Source organism: Colius striatus, chromosome Z (assembly GCF_028858725.1).
Source record: "Colius striatus isolate bColStr4 chromosome Z, bColStr4.1.hap1, whole genome shotgun sequence".
NCBI classification, from domain to species: Eukaryota; Metazoa; Chordata; class Aves; order Coliiformes; family Coliidae; genus Colius; species Colius striatus.
In genome coordinates, this window is record NC_084790.1 from 39163967 (window position 1) to 39187773 (window position 23807).

A 23807-nucleotide genomic window follows, 5' to 3' on the forward strand; every position below is an offset into this window, starting at 1 on the left:
TCTGGGGTATCAAAAGCCAGGTACTCTAAATCCCAGCAAAAATATTATCTAATAAGAAGATATAGCTTCTGATGAGAATCTGGACATGTAAGATTTGTGTAGTGTGGGTTTGGGATATTTCCTTCTCTCTTTTCTTTTTTTCTCTCTTTTTTCTTACAATTTTTTAATAAGAGTTCACAAATGGCTTTCAATTCTGCTAAATCAATGCAGACTTCAAGAGCTCTGAATGGATACAAAAGAGGTGGCTCACTACATTTTTAGTCAGTATTCGTAGGCGTTTTACAGACATAGCATTAAGTGTACATTTCTCCCACTATCCCATGCTTTTCTTTTTTTCTCTAATTATCAGTTTTCAGTTATGTATTTTAAACCTCTTAGAGTATTACATGTCTCATTTAAGCATTTGAATGTAATACTTTTTGAATTTACAATCATCAGTTTGCCTTAAGGCTTAATACAAATTCAGGAAGCACCTCTCATCCAGTTTCACTCCTGATTGATAACAAAATGAGCAATCCGTGTCCTTTTGAATTTATCTTTTTCTGTGAAGTACTATTTCTTCATTCCAATTCTAATTATACTGCCAACATCTGCATCTGGTACCAAGGCAACTACTCTGATGAAACTCACACATTCTTAATGAAAATAATGATTTGTGACAGTGTTACTTTCAATTGATCTACTTATCTTGTCTGCATTGAGGACCTTCCTGCACAGTTTGCCTAAGATTCAAGATTATTTTGTGCTATTTGTAATATCTCCAATAACATATCAGGTATATTTATCAGCCATATGAAATGAAGTATTTCTTCTTACTGCCCAGTTGAGATTGAAAACCATGGACTTGCCAAGGTGACAGCTTGAAAAGCTGCTGCAATCCTGAGAACTGATACATTCTGGCTTCTTAACACATGAGCTGAAGATTATTGTATTACTAGTTAGCATTAAAGTGACTTTTAGAAGACATTGATCAGGGCCCTATCTGAACAGCAATCCAAATGGAATTGCATGAATTTTTACCATTTGAGATTATACACGATTTTTTCAGATAAAGACTGTTGTGAAGACACATAAAACCTTAAAGGTGTTTCAGCCTGTATTTAAGTAAAAAATTCTGCTGAACAAAAATGTCCTTAATTTTATACAACACATTAAAATCAAAACTATCGATAATGATAGAAAGGAGATTTCAGTTCCATGCTCCATGCTTCAGTCAAGTCCAAATCAAGTGCTTAAAACTAGTTTCTGTTCAATTTTTCTAACTGGTGTAGACAACTCATTTCACAACACAGAACAATTACCAGACATTACATTACCACCTTCTGCAAAACATGTCAATGATGGGATGACTTTTATTTATCTTAGGCAGTACTTACCAGATTAGACATAGATTCACAGTGACTGTTTAAAGATCACGTAACAACCTTATGTTATGTTCTGTTCTTTGTGGTTTCAAATGAAAAAGTAATTTAGCAAAATATACCTCAAGAAATACTTGTAACAAATTAGACCTGAGGTCCATTTGCCTAGTGTCTTAGAGTGGCCTAAGCGTGCCAAGAAAAAATCCTTCCACCGAAGGGTTGACCTCCTGCACCATCATGCTGACTGTCCACAGTTTCATTAGTTGACTCTGAAAAATGTTTCTTGTTCTTTTAAACATGCTGGTTGCTAATTTAACTAGGCTAACCCTACTTCTTTTGTAAGGCAGTGACTAGCTATTCTGCATCCATCTTCTCTGTGTCATTATTATTTTCCCTATTTCTATGTAATCCTTCTTCGATAGCATTTCTTAAGCCAAAAAGAATTCCACAAAACTCATTTTATGTTCTGTAATCTTTCTTCTGTACCTTTTGGGTTTTATTACGTGTAAAAATGGAAGTAATTAGAAACATAAATAATTTGGAGTAAAGCTTTTTTTTTTTTTGTAATATACTGCACATCAGAATTTTAAAAGAGGAAAATTCCTATCAGTTATTTGAGTGTTAAGATAGATACTAGTTTCACGCTCGTAATTAAGTATAAATTACATTTTGCCTACACTGCAGGGACTCAGCCTATTGCTGTTTAAAAACTGCAACATGTGTACTGAGAGTAGAATGAACTTTCAAACTCTTAGAAAACTTATTTTAATGTTTAACAAGCCATTAATATGATAGAACAACAAAAGAAACCTTAGAAAGTATGAAAAGATTCTTCTCAAGATCACAAATTAGACAAAACTGACTCCATGAACTACCTATTACAGCAACTCTTGAACAAGTCCATTGAAGGTACTGAGTATATCCCATGCCTTCCACTCTATTTCCATCCATCAAATCTCGAGTGCTGCTGATTTTACGGGAGACTTTGGTGTCTCATTATAGATTTCTTATTATTTATTTGAGAACAAGATGACAAAAATGTCCACATATTAAAAAGACAGCAGACACAACAGATTGTGACACTACAGCAGAAATTTACTTCGCTCAGGGGCACACTGGCCTTGAGCAGGACAAGATTGCTCTTCTGATGAATAGATACAGGTGCAGTAAGTTTGTGAGAAAACTTACTTGACAAATCAAAAAGCCATGAACACAACATCATCTCTGTAACATGCATTTCTCCCAATGACTTTCAGAATTGAAATTGGCTTATGATTTTCAGAATTAGCCTCATGCGTGCCGTATTTGCTTGTGTATATTTTTTTAAAAAATGAAAAAAAAATTAAAAAAGAAGAGCATCTGAAACTGTAACAGTAGACTTTGATTTCCAAACATTTGATTTCTGTATTTCATCATTCTCACTTTTGAGCATGCAAGAAACAGTATGAAGACACGTAATAGTCTACGTAACAGGAAAGATTGCCAAGAATATCCTCCATTTTAAAATCAGAATAAAATGTAAAATCACATGGTTAATTTAGTTTTGCAGTGCCTTCTCACAAAAGCAGAGGAAATATTTTATGAAAGCCTGTAACTGGCTCTCTAGAAGTGCACACTCATATACATAAGAGCCCAAGTTATGTATACATGTGTCAAAATAAATGTCTATGCCTGGACTGTTTATAACAGTGAACCTATCTGTGTTTCTTATTCAGGTTTCAGTACTCCTTCTGACATAAAAAAATTAACATGCAGACACTGTACCAAAAAAAGGTTTCGGTAAATAAGAGAAAAATTGGCATGACTACGTGGCACTGGCACTGTGTGTGCACTCTGAGCCTTAACCAAATACCACTCTAACTAGAATTTAGTATAAATATTTACTCAGATCACATTAATACCTGACGTATGTGTCTGACCAAATGGATTATTACACATCCAGTTTTGGAGAGGCTGTGACAGGAATGCAAGTCATATAGATGAACTTGCTTTCTACATTCAATTACTTACTTACATATATATGCCTGCAAAAACTATTGGGTCAGACTTAAGTCCTGTAACTGAAAATTGACTCCTTGAGATCACAGCTTCGTATATATTGTGAAATGATCATATTTTTCAACCTAATTCATTCTTCAAATGACATTTTAAAACAACACAACTGTTCATATATTCACTATAGTTTACCATGCAAATTCCTTATGCCCACCCTTATGCATTCTGACAGGGATATTATCTTGCACAATACACAGCTAATTCTTACCTCAGACATACAACAAATTTAGAGTACCAGAAAACACAGAAATCAAACAAAAAGTTATCTTTTAAACATTCAGTATAGTTCCCTGAAATTAAGCTTTTTGTCCTTTAGCATAGTTTTCTCATAGTTTGGACTGTTCTGTTTTAGAAGTTTCAAATGATAAGTTTCCTATGACCATCTGTGGGAGACTGTTTACATCTATCTACAAAACTACCCCCACAAAGAAGTCTCTAGATTAACCTTCATCACACAGTGATGTAAGGCAACCTGTATATCATCATGCTAGAAAGATCTGTTCTACAAAACTATCAGCACCAATTTGACTGGTAATTTCAAAGGTAAATATCTTTCCATCACAACAAGTATTTAACCATGGGGAATTACATTTTTCAAATTATTCTGAGGTGAAGAGAAAAACCTCTGGGGTAGTATCTACTGTAGCTCTCCAATTGTTGCTTCCGTTAAATTTTCATGAAGTAACTAAAAAATGTGTGCAGCTTTTAAACACCAAGTTAATATTTCAATTTTTCCATGATGAATGATTCATTTACTTAAAAAAGGAATGGAATGATATTAACCTAGCCTCCTGTTGCACCTCTGTAATAACTAACAGCAAAGCTGTCAAATCTTCACAAAGTAGCAGAAAGAAGGTAAGATGTCTGGTGGTTTAGATTTTTTTTCTTCCTTTTTTGGTAAAATCAAACCCGTTATTTAGAAAGAAGCACCAGAGTCTTACCTTGGCTGAGTGTTCCATGGTGACAACCACTTTGGTCTCTGCACTGGATACCAGGTCCATGGCACCTCCCATTCCTTTCACCATCTTACCCTAAAATTAATTTTTTAATGGAAATGTAACATTTTTAACTTTTTTTTTTAACATATTAGCTGCAATGACAACAAACATTATTCACATTTTCCTGCATAGAGAGCCCACTATTTCACCACCACTGTATTAAAACATTAACAGAACCCCACCAGAGCAAAAAAAGCTATCATTTTCTCATTCTAGTCTTTATATGAGGCAAATAGGAGAAGGATGATTAGTAGAGTAGGGATCCACTACCACGGCTGGTGTCCTGGGACGTAACTTAAATATGAGTAGTACAGAAATCTGACACTGAGGAGTGATGAATTTAGTTCTAATGTTTCTGACATTAGAAAAGCAAAGTTTTCATTCTCTGCTGATAGAAATGTCATTACTTCCTCACAATAAATCTTTGCTTATGAAACCCAGCAACAAGAACATCTGAGCACTCTTTTACTGGTCAGTTTAGAAACCCGTGACTTGTACCACTGTCTCAGCACAAACAAAATCTTTCTGTTCTGTTTCAGTTCTATTCTAGATGTCTGTGGATGTAATTTAAGAACATGGGCACATGAATGAACATGGATCAGTACTCTCCTGTTTGTCCCTCAAGCCAAGCAATGCTTTCTCTCTCCATGACTCATCTTCTTCTTCTCTTAAAAAGTATCATAATTCCACCTGTTATCACTGCAGCCATACTATAGCTTGGTGTTCAGCTATTTCTATTTTGACTTTCCATAATGCTACAGCATTCAGCCACTGCCTGTACCTACCACCTTAAACTTAATGCACCTGATCTTGGAAGGGAAGAGGTCCAAACTTAGCACACTTCTGACAGGAAATGTTTATAAGCACAACGTTCTATCAGTACAACATGAACAGTCATTTTTTGACGACAAATGCTGTGCCCCAAAACCCAAAGAAGGCATCAATCTCACTTGCTACTCCATCATTGCTAAAGAGCATCAGTACCTCCATTAAAAGAGACAACGAGTTGGTGACTTGGCAGCTTGGTGAGTCTTGAACATAGCAAAGGGTATACACACGCAGTCTCAAAAAAACCCGTATTTTCTTACTTTTTGCACAGTGAAGAATGATTCACATATTCTTGTATCTATGAACAATCCCTTTGGAATTTCGCAGGTCAGATTAATATTAATCAAATTAATTAACATTATTACTAAATATTTCCTTGCAAATACAAATCTGAAAGGCGTGAGAGGATTTATCTCTGTGCTTAACTTAAAGGCACTGCTCAGATCATTCTCCATCCTAACTGGTAATACAGAGCTCATTCAAAGACAATAGTGACTTCACATCTGCTTGCCAGAGGCTCAATGAAAAGATAATGCAGATTAGCTGAAGATGATGGATTATTTTCTCAGTAAATCAAAATCTCTTTACATTGAGGACTATGCTATCAGTACACATTCTGATAATGCCATTAGTTCATTTTCCAGGTCTTTTAGTTCCATTAACTAGGAAAAACCTACAGCAACTAGGAATATCTGATGAATTAAGTGCCAATGAAGCACAATGATAAATCTGCTGCTGGAGGTGCTGTCATGCAGGACTGAAAGGCAGGTTGGACTAGATGGTCTCTTAGCGGTCTCTTCCAACCCCTACCATTCAGTGATTCTGTGAAGAGACTTCATCCCTTTCTTTATGCAGAAGCTATACATTACATTTCAATCAAATGTTAACTTTGACTTATTTGTGACTGAACAGGGCAAACCACTGACAATAAAACTGTTCACTCTCGGTTATTTGACAAGGCAATTAAGTGTAACAAAATAAAAATGTACAAAGCTTAATTGTTTTTAAATAGTTCACTTAAAAAAAAAGGAGAGAGAGAGAGATTTGAAATAAGCAACTACTAAAGTACATTTTCAGGTTTCCTGCTACTTACCATGTTGGTAAGGTCCAGGGTTCCAGGGTTTGTATGTGCCCTGTGCCCCAATGCATTATTTAAGATTGCTTTTGTTAGTTCTTAATAACATTTGTACTGTTAGTTTAAGAAACTAGAAGCAAAGACTTGTTCAGTGACAGAATACTGGTAATTTGAAGCACTAATATAATGCCCATCTCATCAGCAATGGCTCGATTTGAGTTTTTTTAATTGGAGGTCTAATTTTGGCAATATTTATACAAAGGCAGAGGACAGAAGCAAGCTGACGGTTTCCTTGTAGATTCTCAGTTTACCATAAAATGTCCGTATTACACAGAGGAATTCTGCTTTTAACATTGTGCTTCATCAGCAGTTCTTGCTAAGTTTTGGGATGTAAGAAGTGGAAATTGATGGATGAATTTGGGGTTTACTTCATCTGTTTTTAATACAAAGATATTCAGCTCCTCTGCTTCTTCACCACCATAAAACCACAGAAAATTAATGGAATTTCTTATAATGCTCACCTATTGCACAATAAATTACATTGTTGTTGTGGAGATTAGGCATCTTTAAGAAAATATGAGAATGGTACATTTTTTCTCATCCAATGTCTACATATCTGAACATTTTTTGAGTGTTATAAAAATACAAAGTTAGAATACTAAGTATTAAAATACAAAATTAAAGAGCCTGAGAAAGTAATTTAGCCTAATATTAATTCCTAAACAGAAACCTCTCTGTTGGTTTTGTCAGTTGTGGCATCCAAGACAATCTCTGGCATTTCAGCAGAAAATACGAGAGTATTCTAAGGTGGGCAAGACAGTCACGATAAGATTCAAGAGAATGTCAAGTTTCTCCATAATAATATTGCAAGCTAGAAAAATGCTACAGCAAGCAGCAAACAATTTTAAAAAAATCCAAACAGACTAAAAGTTACACAGACAAAAGTGGTAAACTCAGAAGCTTTCAAACACTCTTAAGGTCCTGAATCCATGCTGGTCTTACACCTTTCCTCTATATTCCCAGTGGAAAGAACTTTTTTTCTATAACTGAATTTCACAACTACTCCCAACATCATATGATAAAAAGTACCTGAACTAATCTGGTTATGTTAAAAGAATGTAATATTATGAGACAAACACATATCACATCAACAGTACAGCAAAGCAGATGTTAATGACATTTTCAACAAACAATTTATGAGTAGTAAATACAGAGTTTGAAGTATTGGAATGCAGATGGAAATAAAAGCTTGAATAACTCCATTTACAATTGAGTATCAAAGGACAACCAAGGTGAAAATGTATACCTGTTTGAAAAGGAACTGAGCTACTTGTTAAGAATCCTTGTAAAGTTGCCAACTGCCCTAATACTGTACTAAATAAGTAACATTTGGTCTGAAATTTCTCTTTCCTTCCATTTAAAAAAAAACAAAACACATGCTTTATATTTTTATATATATATATATATAACTAAATATATATATATATACACTTTACATATATATGGGTCAATAAAACTACTATTACAAAATCTCTTACAGAAGACAATGAATGTTTCTAGTTTCAACTACAGTTCTCGTGCAGTTACAGATTCAGGCAGACTCACACAATGCTAGAGGCTGGAAGGGACCTCCATAGATCTTCCAGTCCAAAACACTGCTCAAGCAGGTCACACAGGAACGCATCCAGGCAGATTTGAAAACCTCCAGAGAAGGAGACTCTACATCCTCCCTGGGTAGCCTATGCCAGGGCTCCCTCACCCTTATAGGAAAGAAGTTTCTCCTCATATTCAAGTGGAACTTCCTGTGTTCTAGCTGAGTTTGTTATCCTTTGTCCTCTCACTGGACACTACAGACTCATCTCATCCTCTTCCTACACAATATGAATTTTCAGAGATCCTCCTGGAAGACACTGACAAGCTACATAGGATGTCAGAACAAGCATTTTAATGTCAGTATGGTATCTATGGCCACAGGCACAGACTAGGTGGCAGGTACAGACTCATCATCAGTCTCAGCTTCCTTATGAAAGGAACAGATAATAATACTCAGGGCAACTGGAACAATGTAGACTCCACAGAGGAAAGCTGAAACAAAGGTAGCAGTGAATACAAAATACTTCTGTAGCATCATCAATGGTGCTAACATTGCAGTCAAAAGGATGAATTTAGGACCTCTTCAAAGCTTTCTGTTCTGCCCCTCTCTGCAGCAGTATGTGTACCCTACTAACATACACTAGCCACACAGGTCTCTCTCTGTCCATATACTGTCTGTCTTCATAGATATGGCAGCTACAGAGCACAAGGAACCACATGCAACCATTTAACAAAAACATCTTGTCAATTGTTGTGGGGTCAGATGTGATTGGGTTGGGAGTATTGTTTGCTTGAGGGAGTGTACTTAGCTCAGACATTAGCTATGTACAAAAACCATAACAAGCAGAAGTTAATACTAAAAAATATACAGAAGCAAAATCTACTCTAACCACATAAAAATGTAGATAATGATTCATTGCACACTTTTAACAGATCTCTTCAGTATTTAAAGTAAAAGTATGTTTATATACTCTTCTAAATTTCAGTTTCCATTTCTTTAGTGAAAAAGAAATGGATGAAGACTGGATCAAAAAATATGGATGAAGATGAAGTGCTCTGAAATATACTTCATTGTCCTATTTCCACTGATTTTATTTCCTTATATGGCATAACTACAGAATTACTGTGGTTATACCGCCAACTATGACACCTAGATTAGATTTTACTCTTCCTAGGAATATTACTGAATAAATATTCCTACGGGAAATCATTAATGAGATTTCTGAATCAGTAGAGCTGACAATAGAGCAAAGAGTTAATATTGTCTGAATGCAACAAAGTTGAGCACTCTCTACATGCACATTGAAATGAAGATATTTTTTAAAGGATGTCCAAAATAAAGATTAAGTTATATGGCTTAGCCATACAGAAAATGACCTGATTTTCAAGAATGGTAACGAGGTATCTCCTAACACACAAATAATTAAAAGCAAAATTAAAAAGTAAGTATATATTTTGAAAGAATGGAATGTAAGTTCTTGAGTGGCTGATACTTCTTGACAAAATTTACTAATAATCTTTCTCCAAAATGTAGCATACACAGATATGTGCATCAACTATATTTATATTTTTACTTTCCATAACCAGAAAATGTAAGTAGCATAAAACACATGCAAAGAAAGTTGCTCAAATTATATTCCTTTATTCTAACATTAAACTAACCTTAAATAACCACTAACAGATTTAAATGACTAACTGAAATTCAAGTGAACACATTGAGAAACTGCATTTCATGAGCAACCTAAACCAGTCTATGACACGCATCAATCAAATGGATTTCCTTTACAGTGATGAATGCTTTTTCAGTGTAATTGGACAGTGAAGCCTTCCATTACCTTTACATACTATTTCCAAAATACACAGCATAGCATGCAATAATTAAATATTGCTGCCAACATAATACTAGTCTCACTTGAAAGTAATGGTTCCATATCATAGTCACAATTATTGCCACTAAGTCACAGATCAGGACTTTTTGATATATGCTTATATTTTTGAGATAGGCAGAATTTCTGCATGTTTTCATTATAGGCATGCCTACTGCAGAGCTGCCATTTTCCACATGGAAAATTTGAGAAAGTATGAATAAAATACCAACAGTGAACTTCCACATTCCTTCCGGGCAGTCTGAAGAGAAATAAACACAACAAAACTGGTAGAAAAGGCCCTCAAAAAGGTAGAAGAAGTACTGCTAACACCATATGCCATCATTCTCCTTTGAGGCTCCAGGACTCTTCCGATGGTGGTAATTACATGCTGCAGTTCTGCAGGGCTTCCGGGCACTTATTTGTTGGAAGAGAGGCAGCAAGCTGATAATAGTATTGTGAGTCTCATTTCAAGGTACGTGTCTGCAAAAACCTAGTATCTCTTTGTACTAATATAATATCCCATTGAAATGTAGATTTCTAAGGTGACTCTAGGTAACTGCTGGTCCTGTCCTTCTTTGTTCAATTACTGCTGTACCAGCTCCATCACATTCTAGACTACTTCAAATTATTTCTAGGAGAAACTCAGTTATTGAACATAAGTAACCTGCATGTTTTAATTTCATGAAGAATTTACCTAATTTTTACTGCTTAACTCATTTTACAGCTAATAGTTAAGATATACTTTTTGAAATTTCTGGCCGTGCTATACAACTTGAAATAAAATACTGACATATTGGTGTACTTGGTGCAACAGAAATATTAGAATAGAGTTACTAGACAGTGAGTTTGGATTCACAGACATTTTATCTTTTTTGCTCTTTCAATTTCATCAACTTTCAGCTGTAGGGCCTCTCCACCATAGGTTCAATGTTTTTTCTGCTGGTACAGTATATCAGTATTTGGATTACTAGCATTGTTTAATGGTTTAGAGACATTCAGAAATTAATATTAAGGAGACAGAGGCCCTGGTGTCACAGGTGGAACATTTCAGAAGTCCTAATGTTTTGTTTTGATCAGTGCCTAACTTCTGTTACATGTCACAATGGCAACCAGAGTCATTGACCTTTCATTAGCAAGGATGTAGAAAATAAAGCAGTACTTCATAGTAAGATGTAGCCACCAGCAGGGCAGCAGAAACTATTTAACAAAATGCTTCTATTCTGGGAGTCTCAAAAAGTCTTTGGCAGAAAGGCACTACAAACAACAGACGTTCAGACAAGAAGATGGGCAGTCAATCCTGTAACTTTTAAAATCCCAAGTGAGAAGTGAAATGGGAGCCTAGACCACTGTGACAGTGCATGCTTGTGCTGCTGCTCTGCCAGCAGCAATTTCTGACAACAGCTTAAGAGACACTGATAGGTCAGATACTGTGTTCCTTCACTTGCAAAGTGTGGCTCCAGCTAGTAGCTCCCAGTTGCCATAGGCTCCCACCCACTCAGGCCTGTCTACCCTACTCCATGGCCATGTTCTCAGCATTTTACTTCCACCTCTCCTCACTACCTTCTCGCACACGCACTCTGTTCCCAAGGGCTCCTTAGAAATTCGCCACTTCTTTTGTCTTTCTCTCCCCATAAACTCTCTTCTTAATTGGAGAAATACCAAAGGGAACGTGACAAAAAACCATTAAGTTGTACTGCTTAACAGAGTAAAACTACCAGTAGGTGCCAGAGTTTAGGAAATAACTTCTGCCTAAGCAAACAGCACTGTTTACTGCATATGCATAAAATATTCACACTCTCTTCTTCCTTTAGTCATGGGTTTTTCCTCTCTATTAGAAATTACCAGGTAAGGGTGAAGAACAGGCTGTAACTATTGTGATGATCCTTCTTTAGCTAAGTTCCTAAGTGCAAGTAAATACATGCACACATGCACTAGAGCTCAAGTGTTCTCAAACTCTTATCAGACAGAAAGGATAATCTCATGACAGTACTTACTGAAAACACAAAATTTAGAGTTATTACTTGTCTCTAAAATAACATGGAATACCATTAATCCACGAACTCAAAAGCATATAATAAATAGTTAAACCAAATCTAACCACAAAGCTAAAGGAAAAGTGTTACGATAAAATACTGCTTAAACCTTCTTTACCTTATGAGCTTTCAGTAAAATCAGTCTGTACTGTACAACACCAATAACACATCAGTAATGCAGATTAAGAATCATCTGAACAGCAGATCTTGAAACTAAGTAACCAAAAGAATATCACTGCTGATTGGAAAGACTCCCGGAAGAATTTATGGAGCATCACCAGGCATATTTACACACAAGTAAATACAAACTCACTGCAAAAGAAACTTGCAGACAGCCAAAGGGTTATTAAGAGCAACTAATGAGAATATCAAAAAGTCACAGAGACCTGCATACTGTATGTTGGTAAAAAGATACACTTCGAGGGTAACAAAAACCCAAATAAAAGCTACACAAAGTTGTATTTTGTACTTTCCTGTTTTGAAAATGTACCTGTTTTTCATTTGTGGCTGAAAAGAATAGAGATGCATCTTCATAAGCAAAATAAGCCATTTCAAATATGGAAATTCTGGAAATATGAATGCAAAACTAAAATTATCATCTTTTAAAGAACATAAGTACTCCTTTCTTCTGTATCTGAAGTCTTCAGAATAGAAAGAAGTTTAAACCATTAAATGATTTTGTTCAACACAGATGTTACTAGCAAGTTGAAAATAACAGAGAAATAATTCCAATAGTCTCCCATTGTGACATATCTTTGGAAATGCTAATAGGAATTAAGCTCTGGACCATCAACTAAATACATTGGGAAAACACCTGTACAAAATATCTTGATTTTTAATTTTAACTAAATACAGAAAAAGTTCTATTTTTCCTCATTTTTTCATTCAATATTTAATATCAAAACATACTTCATTGTATGAAATATAAACACATGTAGTGTATGAGGTTTAGAAAATGCTTGTTAAGCATGACTAATTTTATCAAACATAGAAAAGAGAGAACTACAAAAATCAAAAAAAGTTGTCATGTGAAAATGTTGTTAACTGCAAGTTCTATTTTAAAATTCTAATTAAATAACTGCAAGTTGTAATTTAAAAAGTCCTGCAACTCTATTTAAAAATAAGATAATGAGTAACAACCCCAAATACTGCTTGCTAAAAAATCTTTGGAACATAGCAAGAAAGTTCTAGGAAATCCGGTGGGAGTGGAGGTCAAAACAAAAACGTAAATATAGTACAATGGGCTTTAAAACAAAAAGCAAAAAACCCATGAAAACAAACCCATTTGAAGTAAAATGAAACCAAGCAAGGAAACCTGTGATGAATTGCTACCAGCTCACAACGTTGTTTTTCAAGGATGAATGCTCTAGTGAATAGCTTTTAAATTTAGCACAGCCACTGCTGCATGAAATTTTATATCCTGAGGTACCAGGTTATTGGAAATTATTGAGATTATTTATTTAGCATTAAAATCTAAGCACTGGTGATTCAGGAGTGACCTTTGTCAAACTTCTTGGCTTCATCAGCTATTACAAGAGGTGCCTTTTTGCTCATTTACAGGAATATTTTAGAGCAGGAATCTTTATTTATTACTTGTTCACTTGGGTATTTAGAATACCTCTCTTGCCACTTTGATTTACAAAAGCAACGAAAAAGTAAACAATGCATTTCATCCTGCTTAAAATTCAATTGACTCCCTTCTACTTTCTAGTAGGCCTTTCAGAAACAGCTTGAGTAAACAGAAGACTTTACCACATGTGGGATTATTTAACACTGCTTTTACAGGACCAAGTGATTGTCAAAAAAGAAAATCTGAGGAGTTAAGTAAACTTGAATATAAAAGATAGTCTGGGAACACTTTTATATAGTGACTGTCACTTTGCAAAACTATAAAGATAATGTCAGTCTAAGGCAATGCAGCTAAACAAAGCCTAGAATTTATCTCACAATGAAAATAAAAAGATGTATAGATTGAAATAATCTTGAACTGTGCCTGTAAGAAAACCTCTAAATATTATTTTTTTTAAAAACAGTCTACACTATAACAAGTCATCCTACCTTCAGAATATTGACAGAGAAGATAATAACAAAAACTTCTATGTAAGCAAGTAATTTCTACTTGTTTAAGACATCACAGCCACTCTAAGTTAACATGAAGGAAATGCTTTCATAAAAGCAGACCAACTTCGTCCATTAAAAGAAAAGAGTCGTTCTTGGGCTGACACGGAAAAAATAACCCACTCAGCATCTCAGTGACATTTATGTGCAGTGCTGGATGGACAGTTCAGACTACTTACATTTATTTATGTTATCATAAAAAAAATTACAGTTTACTAAATGTAAGATTTTAAAAGTTGGTATTTAAAATATATAATTAGAGTTTAGGTGACTTTGAGATACTGAGCCATGGATAAATCAGATGAAATCCAATTTTAGTTACCTGAAGTTTCAACTCCTTGAAAACTTACAGAATCATACTTTTGCTTTGGCTCAAACAGCAAGTCTAAGGTCAAAAATGGAACTTGATTTATTTCAAAGTGTCTGTGGGTTCCTCCACTGGATTCTAGTGAAGAGTTCTTGAAACTCAAGAAAAAAAAAGAAATTGGAATTGGATAATGCAACGTAAACCACTATTACTCTAATGCACATCACACTTGGACTCCTACATTATATCTGACTATCAGATTATGTTTAAAACACAGAGTTCTATAAAAAGATATAAAGTAGCAAGAGAAGAGCACACAGGATCCCAGAGTGACACACTAACAGCAGCGTTAATTTCCAGATCACCTTTTTTTTCACAATATTAACTGAATGACACTGCAAGTGGAACAGAATCTTGAAAACGCTAGCACTTGCATGAGTGGGGTCTGAAAAGACTTAACCAGCATCAGTCTGTCTGCTCTCAGTTGTGTGACCATAAATTCAGACTGTGCTGTGAGTACATCTAAGGAAGACTGATTTCTTACAGATTTATCTATCTCCTATGTGCCATATTCCAACCCAGACATAACACTTTCACATCCCCTAGAATTGCTCACACAGACACCTTAACAACCCTTCAAATAACTCCTCTCCCACATCTGCCTGTACAGACTTTGTCTTTGTACTCTATCACTAAAAGCAGCTTATGCTCCAGACACCACTCTTGACTTGAGCCCTCACAAGACCTGTTGGAGAAATCATACAGACTGCTGGGCTCAACTGATGCTTCTCCAAGAGACGGGATATTCATTTGGAGTTTCCACCTCCTCTACCCAGCTTTCAGTTTTCAAAGACTTTCCCAAGACCTTTAGCATTGCTCAGGCAGATAGAAACATGCCTCATTACATTAAATTGGGCTAAAAAGAAATGTTTTTCTGGATATCTCTGATACAAACTGTATCAGAAAACACACCATATTTCAAACTTGTAAACCATGTGAAAGATATGTATGTTAAAATATAAACTGTGTTCAAAAAATGGCTTGATGTCATCAGCTGCTTAAATAATACTGGGAACAGCTTGTCTTTCTGTGGCTGACACCTGTAGGGCTAGTTGGGTAAACGCAAAAGTGTTGCCTCCTTCTAAAATGGCAATGCTGTGATCCTTTGACAGAAACACTGAGAAAAACAATGAAGACTTCTAAATAATTTTATGATAAGTTATATGCTATTTTACACTTTAGCTCTTGCTCTATATACAACTATACAAGAATTATGACTCTCCAGAAAAAAACATAATTTCTCAGCAAGAATCCATGAAATTTCAAAAGTATAGACCCAAAAGGGAGAAAAAAGGCTCACATAAAACGTATTTAGCTTTCCACCATACAGAAGCACAATTTTAGAGGGCTGACTCCTGATAATTTACTGCTTGGTGCTAGCAGTACACAAGAAAACCTGATAACTTTAAAGCTGCACACATCCTCTACTTCAACGCATTTAGCTTCACAAACCCCATTCTGCTCCAGTCGTTTTCTCCTTTGCCTGACCCCCAGCTACATTTATCTTATTCTAAATACAGACCACTGACAGCAGGACAAACACCTACTTACAGGAATCATCCAGTTGGCCAGGTCACCATACTTGGACACTTGCATAGCTCCAAGCATTGTCAAATCAACATGGCCTCTGGCAACACAAAGCATGCAATTAGCATATCAAGTAATACCCCCAAAATCTTATCAATCTTTTGTTCACATTCTCATAACATGAGTATAAAAATGGTGGTATACCACAGAGGTAACAACCACATTACACTACACATGTAGTTGGGTTTTTTTCCCTCTAAATGTATTGCTGACACAAATTTTTCTGTCTGCCCATTGAGCCTCAAAAAGATTATTACTTTTGTCTCATTTTGGTTAATTGCATGCATAGTCAATCAGCTCTGAACTCATACTTTTAAGTGCACTCCTTATCTTTTCAGAGCCATTAGGAGTTAGTGATTGTTTGCATCCAACCTGCTTCCCAAAAAAACAAACAAAAAACAGGTGCAGATAGTGTATTTCCATTACAGAGGTAGAATGAAGATCATAGTTGTAATCTGAGTAAAGAGAATACAAAGAGGGCAAGTACAGATTAGATAGTTGGAAATTACCAAAAAGTAGATGTTAAAACATAGTTATAAATGTGTTTATATATGGCCAGGTGGTGGTAGATATGAACATCACTATGGTTATCTATTAGTTACAGTGATTTTCTATTTCCAATAGTTAGACCCAATCTTTTATAAATCATCACTGATTAAGTCCGTGATCGTTTTACAGGTTGTTAAATGCTAACCACATTTCCAAGAATTGCTAATGAGTTCACTCACTGGCACAATTTATTTCTCTCATGTTTCAAAAGACCAGGGTTTGTGTTGTTACATACCCTCTTATCATTGCAAATGATTCATCGCTGGAGAAATAGGAAGAACCTGGAAGAACAGTGACTGTCTCCTTACCTGTAAAAGAAATATCTTATAATATGTATGTATTTTGTATTTTTGACAAATGAAGCAAAAGCTACTAACCAAGAAACAAGGGGTTTTTTTAATCAAATTTCTTTGGATTCTGTACAACTATGGACCTGATTACACTTACTATGTCACATGTAAACCTAATCAATCATAATGACTTGTGAAACAGTTTGTTACAGTTTTTAATAATAACATTGTCTACTCTTTGACCATCAGCAGTTCCAGGCAAGACATCACTGACATCAGAGATTAAGAAATTTCTACCTGCCTAGACACGTTCCTGTGCGACCTGATCTAGGTGAACCTGCTTCTGCAGGGGGGTTGGACTAGATGATCTCTAAAGGTCCCTTCCAACCCCTACCATTCTATGATTCTATGATTCTACGACTTCAGCTTTCTGCTCAATCCATGGAGTAACTCTTCTGAAACAGAGGAGCACTCTTCAATGAGATAGGGAGGTTGCAGGGAACAGCAAGTGGACCAGAGTGAACAGTCTTGGGTGATAATACAGAAAAATAAATGACAGATCTAGTTTGCTCTTGATTTTTAAAAGTGCACAAGAAAATGTGCTCCTGTGTGCTGCACTGTTCTCTGCACAGTGCTTGGGTCAAGCAATAGAGCACACGTGGAAGTATCTTATTTTGATTGTGTCCAGATCCCACTCTTTCTCTCCTGACAGTACTTCAAGTAAGTCTAACAAATATATGTACCAAGTGCTTCTGGAAAGGCATCAGAAACACAGTTGAAGGTCTAATACAACTACAGTTGCAGATAAAAATTCAGCAAAAGCCCAAACTGAAAGTATATTTTGAAAATGTGGACTTTGAGGACTGATATAATGTCATTGGTTTGTGTGGTGCTGCATCTTGCTTTGTATAATGGGGAATGGGCTGCAGAGTTGGTCCCAGTAAGCAGTTCTTGAAACTCTTCCCTGGCTCTGAGTTGGACCCACCTCTGGCCTGGCCAAGGCCAATCTAGTGCCTCTGTCATCACTATTTAGGAAGGTGGAAGAGGAGGTGTAGGAGTGGTACAAGACAGAACTGACCTTGTGGACCCTCAGTCAGAGAACGAGGAAGGAAGGAGGAAGGCCTGACCAGAGACCCCTCTGCAACCTGTGGCAAGAACGCAGGCTCTGCGCCTGTAACCCATGGAGGACAATGGCAGGATTGAGAGCCACCAGCAGCTCTGGGTGAGTGCATCCAGATGGGCAGGAGACTGTGTGAGGAGGCAGCCATAGCGTAGGCCATGCTGGAGAGCCTGAGGGCCCCAGAAACCCACACAGGAAGGAGAGGAGCTGCAGCCTTTGGGATGAACATACATACTGGAGCAGCCTGTGCAGTGCTGCCCGGCCTGTGAGGGACCCCATGGTGGAGCAGGGAGCACTGGTGAGGAGCCCATCTGACTCGAAGAGAGATAAACAGCAGGATGCATCAGGAAAAGACTGACTGAAATCCCCATTTCCTCTTCCTTCTCCTCTGTGCCACTCAGCAGGGGAGGAGGTAAAGACACCAGGATCAGAGCTCTAAGCCTGGGAAGAGGGGAGGGGTGGCAGGAAGGTGGTCTTAAAGGGCTGGTTGTACTTTTCATTATTGTCCCACTCTGTGTAGTTTTCTGTTTGTCCCTCAAGTGGAGTCATCCTGCCTGTTTTCCTCAAGACCATCAGTGGCTATTGAGTCCTCCCTGTCCTTAGAGAGTTCTAATGGCCCAATGCTATTTATGGCTGACTGTGGTTCTATATTCCTAGATAGACTTAAGCCACAACATACTGGAGTGACAAATAAGAACAAAATTAAACCCTATTCTTTTGCCATGTAGCTTCTGTTTTCTTCATATGGTTTTATAAATATCTGGAAAGCACCTAGTATGCTCTTAATCCAACTGTCAGTGGGATTTCGCAGCTTCTGAATGTTTTAGCAATGACAGCAATAATAACTTTGGTGGCAGAACTGAGGTTCATCTATGCAGTGTCCTGTCTACTGCAGCTTCAGAGGAAGATGTGAAGGTGCCCAACACTGAGTTATCAACACTAGAATAATCTGATTTCATTGTGGCTTTCTCATCTCCTATGTAAGCTTCACATCTGCAAGATTATCTCTTAAAAAATATTTATTAACCATAAATAACAATTTAAGATCATACTGACATCCACATAAAAATACAATGATTTTCAGAGTACTTATCAAATTATTGGATCTTTTTTCCCTCATCACTCTGTTAACATATTCTCTTCTAATGTAGCCATATTAGAACAGAAATTCTAATGTGTGTGCATATAATTTCACCTTTTACAGTAAACCTTTTTATTCTAATATTTTTTTAACTTCAAGTGACATCTTCCATGATTTATTTTTAAAAAAACCCCCTCACTTAAATTTCAGTTCAAGCATTAACAGAGCTCTCAAGTGCCTCTAAGATTTTCCTTCATATTGTGTTTCACAATAATTACCTAGCTACTGGCAAAATAGTGGGCTCAATTTCTTTTAAAATTTATTTCAAATCAGAAGATGACTTTAAGTATCTATTTATTTAAAATATAACACTGAAATGGGAAATAACGTAGCAGTATGATAATGCGATCTATCAGTTAAGTCAGGTATAAGTTTTTCAAGTCAGTGAAGAATTGCTGGACTACACTCTGATACTAAATTAAAAGCTTGTTTGATATCAATGCTTTATCTGCTTTGACTTTCCAGAATTTAATTGCACTTGCTTACAAACACTGAGGAAAGTTATTGTCTATAAAGATTCATACAAACACAGCTATGGGTCTATAACTTATTCCATTAACATTAGTGAGAATTTATAAGTTGCCAATTCTTACTTCTGCTTGTGACAAAATGATAGGAGTAATTTTACGTGGTCACAACATCCCATGAAGAAAACTAACATCAGACAGAAGCACTAAACCATCAAAGGCTTAAATTTTCACATTGCATAGCTGATTCTGAGGTGAAATGCTGCAGAACAGCTGGGCAAAAACAGTATCTGAGGACTGGCATTCCCCTCCTACAGAGGCAAAAGCACCTCCCTACAGCACAGCCTTCCAGTGGTCTGGGGAGCTCCTTCCCCCTGCCTTGCTACTGCTCCCCATCTAAATTAAAATGAGTTGCATTCCTGGCAACTCACTAGCCAGACATAAACTAAGTCATTATACACAAGACATTCATAAACATGTCCTAAACATAAATCTCTGAAAACCATTTTCTGGAAGATACAAAGTGAAAAGTGGCAGGAAAACAAATCCATATATGCATATAAACATCAGAAAACAACCTCACTTCTGAAAAGGAAGCTTTGACACTTTACTCTCTGGCCTGAAAGAGAGTTTTCTTCAGTACCTACTACAATGCATTAAAGTATAAGGTCTCTTACTAGAATATTAAACACCTTCATTGATCAAAACCAACCTTCACTTGAAAGAAAACAATTCAATTGATATTTATAAAAAAAATAAAATGGGAGTCTGAGTTCAAATGCTGCATCAAAACAATTTGTTTTTGAGACTAACAATGAGCAATCATTTTCCATAAATTAAATTTATGTAAAATATTTTACCTGCATTAATAAGATCTGGATCTACTTCACTTTCAAGTGGATAAGGACCCTGACAAAAACCAGACATACATCAGCTTTATATTAACATACCTTTGAGGTACAATTTATAACTGCTTTGTTATTTCTAATGCTTATTACTGAAAACATCATCACAAACATGCACTTTTTAAATCTATAGCAGAACAACATCCCTGATGATACAAGCCGCAGTTTACATCAGCTAACATACCAGGACTGATACGTAAGAGGCTGTTAGAATTACTAAATTAGTAATGAAATTAAGGTTCATTTGGTTTGTTTTTGGGTGTTTTTTTTGTTTTTCATTTTTCAGGCAAAGATATGCAGGTCCAACTCCATAAAGCCATACAACAGTGAAAATAATACTAACTTTTATTTAAAATACTAAACTTTATTTAAAATCATGTTGTGTAAGTCTTACTAGGCTTGGTCTTGCAAGCTACTCAATGTTCTGACTCCTTCCTGCAAAACGTGTACTTAAAAACATACTTAGCAAAGTAGTGCTATACTCCTGAAATGAGCATTTACTTCAAACTTTCCTGCACTACAATGAGAATTTTACGATCATACAATATGGCATATATTTGAATATGATATTTAGTAAAATTATAACCACAGTAGAGATGGGCAGGGAATAAAACTCAGCCACTGCCAAGATAAATACACTGCAGTAAGTAACCAAATATATACTTACCAAACCCAAGACTCCATTTTCACTCTGTAAATGAACAGTTATGTCAGGACTGATGAAGTTACTGGCCAACAGTGGGATTCCAATTCCCAGATTGGCTGAAGAGAACTGGTTAAGGCACAAACAAGAACATATTTACTGTAAAGTTATTGTACTATATTTAGATTAGAGCTGTTCTCCCAATAAACACATTTTCAGTTAGGTGTCTCATACTTCTGATGAAATATTTTGTCATTTAGACTGTCTAACTGCATTCAGTCTGATGCTTCACATTATAAAAAACCCACAACACAAGTAAGCTTAACTTCCAACATACATAACTTTTTCAAAAAAATCTTACAAAATATTTAAATGGTAACAAGCTCTTCAGATATATCTGTATAAAAACCTCAGGTATCCTAGTCTTAACATCCCATCTATTCCAACAGAGAGAATGTCAAGGTCTAGGAAAGACAATGAGCATGATAATTAACTTGTCTTAACAAAAGAGCTGCAATTGTTATTCTAACGAGTAGTTACCTTAACCTACAGCACAAATGAAGGATACCATACATGCCGTCCTCAAACTCTAAAGCAGCACGTCTGATGATTCTCTCCCTCACATTGTCTCCTTGTTTTTGCTTGGCTTTTGCATCTTCAGGCTTTCGAATTGATAAGCGCTGCAAAAGAAGTCACAATAAGCAAAGATTAGAATACAAATTCTTGCTTCTTAAGACACAAAAGCCTGACTTCTGATTGCAATGAGACACTTGGTCTGAGAATAATGTTATTTATGCATTTTCTACAAAAAAAAAAGACCTTTCATTCTATCAGTTCAAGTTTATCTAAGCTAACAGAAGCATTGGATATCCCCAATGATAGCCTTAGAGCAAAATGGTTTTTTTTGTTTCACTGCCTCGCTGGGAGAGTATGTGATATGTAGACAATTAATTAAGAAGGCATCAAGCATTAGTGCAAATACTAGCAAGTTTGAGATTCACTACCCTAGAGATACCTAAATAGATTTGTAAAACATCAGCTTAAGATATAAATACAGGATTCTTTCTGCATTGATCCAATTCAATGCTATTCTAGATTTACACAAGTGAGACAGACAAATGCCAGTCATCTAAAGCTACTTGGAGAAAAACAACTAAGTTCTAAAACATATATCTTGCATAATCTTGCACAAAGCCACCTGAAGCACTTTCCTGAGATTTCCTGGCCTTAAGTTGATAGTTTTTAAATCACATATTGGTGAAAATGCCATGGCATTCAAACAGTTTGCAAGACCTTTTTTGTAAATTATTGTTTAAATAGATTATGTTCTTTGTGCATCTCTCTCATGCATATAAAAAGGCTCTGAGCAACATCACATACTGAACTCTCATATGTCTCCACGGTCTCTCCTACTTCAGGACATGATGAATGCATCAGTCAAAATTATCTTCTTTTTCTTTTTATCAACACAGAAGAATTTCTGCACTGTCTTTTCTCCCTATGTTGGAAGTAATTTTTATCTTAGGCAGTCAGAAACAGTCAGTATTAATCCCCCCAAATTTCCCAGCAACATCCTTTTTATGCTTTGGTTATTTTCCCTATAATTGCTTCACTTGTGAGTTTTGGAAAAAACAGTTACAGAGGGTTTCCCTGTAGGCAAAGATAGGGTTGGATAGAAAGCATGGCTTGCACTGAAGTGACCATAGCTAAGTCAAATTAGGCAAGTAATCCAGAAAGAATGATTATTAAATCCAGTAAGAATTATGATGGACTATTCTCCTTCTTCTCTTTATTCCTTATCTCTCCTCTTACTACCTATCATACTACTTTCATACATACAGCCACTTCATATATAACCTTTCATATATAACATATATGAAAGGTTATACTTTTCCTTGTTATACTTTTACTAATCAGAAGTGTCACTGCCAGAATTACAAAATTACACAAACAAAACTAATATCTGTTAGAACTTTCTGTGCAGTTTGTAGTAGTGCTTCTTACCCCTCTCACTCTCAGTTCCTCTTTTTCTGAGGCATTTAGGGAGGGGGACAGCTAACTAGGTAGGTCCATTCACTTATGCAGCCAAGTCAAACAAAATCAGGTGTTCGTACATAGACCTTTCAGGGACAGAGAGTCACCTCTTCACCCACTGCCAAACTACAATAAGAACAGCAGCTTTATAAACACAAAACAGATTTCGCTTATGAAAAGTGAAAGCTTTTCTGTGAGATATTGCATCCATTCAGAAGAAGGAAGTAGTCCATTAATTTCAGTCTAACAAAACATGCTCACAGAACAAAAAAATGAGGGGAAAAGCCCCCACATCTGTTCCCAGTCATGTACTCAACAACATGCAACACGCTTTTGCAGAATGAACAGAGTTCACTCAGAGAAAAGCCCTAGTATGGCTTTCTAAGACTTTGGGACTTGATTTTAATAATAAAAGTCTAATTATTACAAATCCTTTATGAAAGATTTTTTTTTTCTTGTGTCATATATGTCCTCCTCCACCAGAAATTCTGATAACATTTTGAACAATTCCCACCTTCAGAGTATGGAGACACAGTAGAAATACAGAATTTTAAATTGCACTTCTAAGAGCTTTTTCACATCACCAAAATTAATATAGGGACATAACTTGGTGAGGGAAAGCCACAGAAAGAACAAGAATTACATAATCATCATTTTCTTGGATGTTTTCAGTGGCAAAATCTTATTGGTGCAATTTTTAATAGTTATTTCTTATTGGTGCAATTTTTAATAGTTATTCACATCTTTTGTTCAGACTAGAGACGCTACTGGCTGA

The 23807-nt window shown here is 36.0% G+C and overlaps 2 protein-coding genes across 2 annotated transcripts in view; both read right to left on the reverse strand.

Annotated features, from left to right (window-relative positions):
- The window catches only part of RPL37 (ribosomal protein L37), a 346904-nt gene that overhangs the window by 277103 nt on the left and 45994 nt on the right, over window positions 1-23807 (reverse strand). The window lies entirely within an intron of this gene.
- OXCT1 (3-oxoacid CoA-transferase 1) overlaps window positions 1-23807 on the reverse strand; it is an 83114-nt gene that overhangs the window by 13313 nt on the left and 45994 nt on the right. Inside the window, exons 9-14 of the mRNA XM_062017847.1 lie at window positions 21567-21678; window positions 21023-21117; window positions 20311-20359; window positions 16668-16740; window positions 15848-15923; window positions 4358-4447 (exon numbers count right to left, since the gene is read on the reverse strand). Coding sequence (XP_061873831.1) covers window positions 4358-4447; window positions 15848-15923; window positions 16668-16740; window positions 20311-20359; window positions 21023-21117; window positions 21567-21678 — 495 coding nt within the window. The remainder of the gene's footprint in view (window positions 1-4357; window positions 4448-15847; window positions 15924-16667; window positions 16741-20310; window positions 20360-21022; window positions 21118-21566; window positions 21679-23807) is intronic.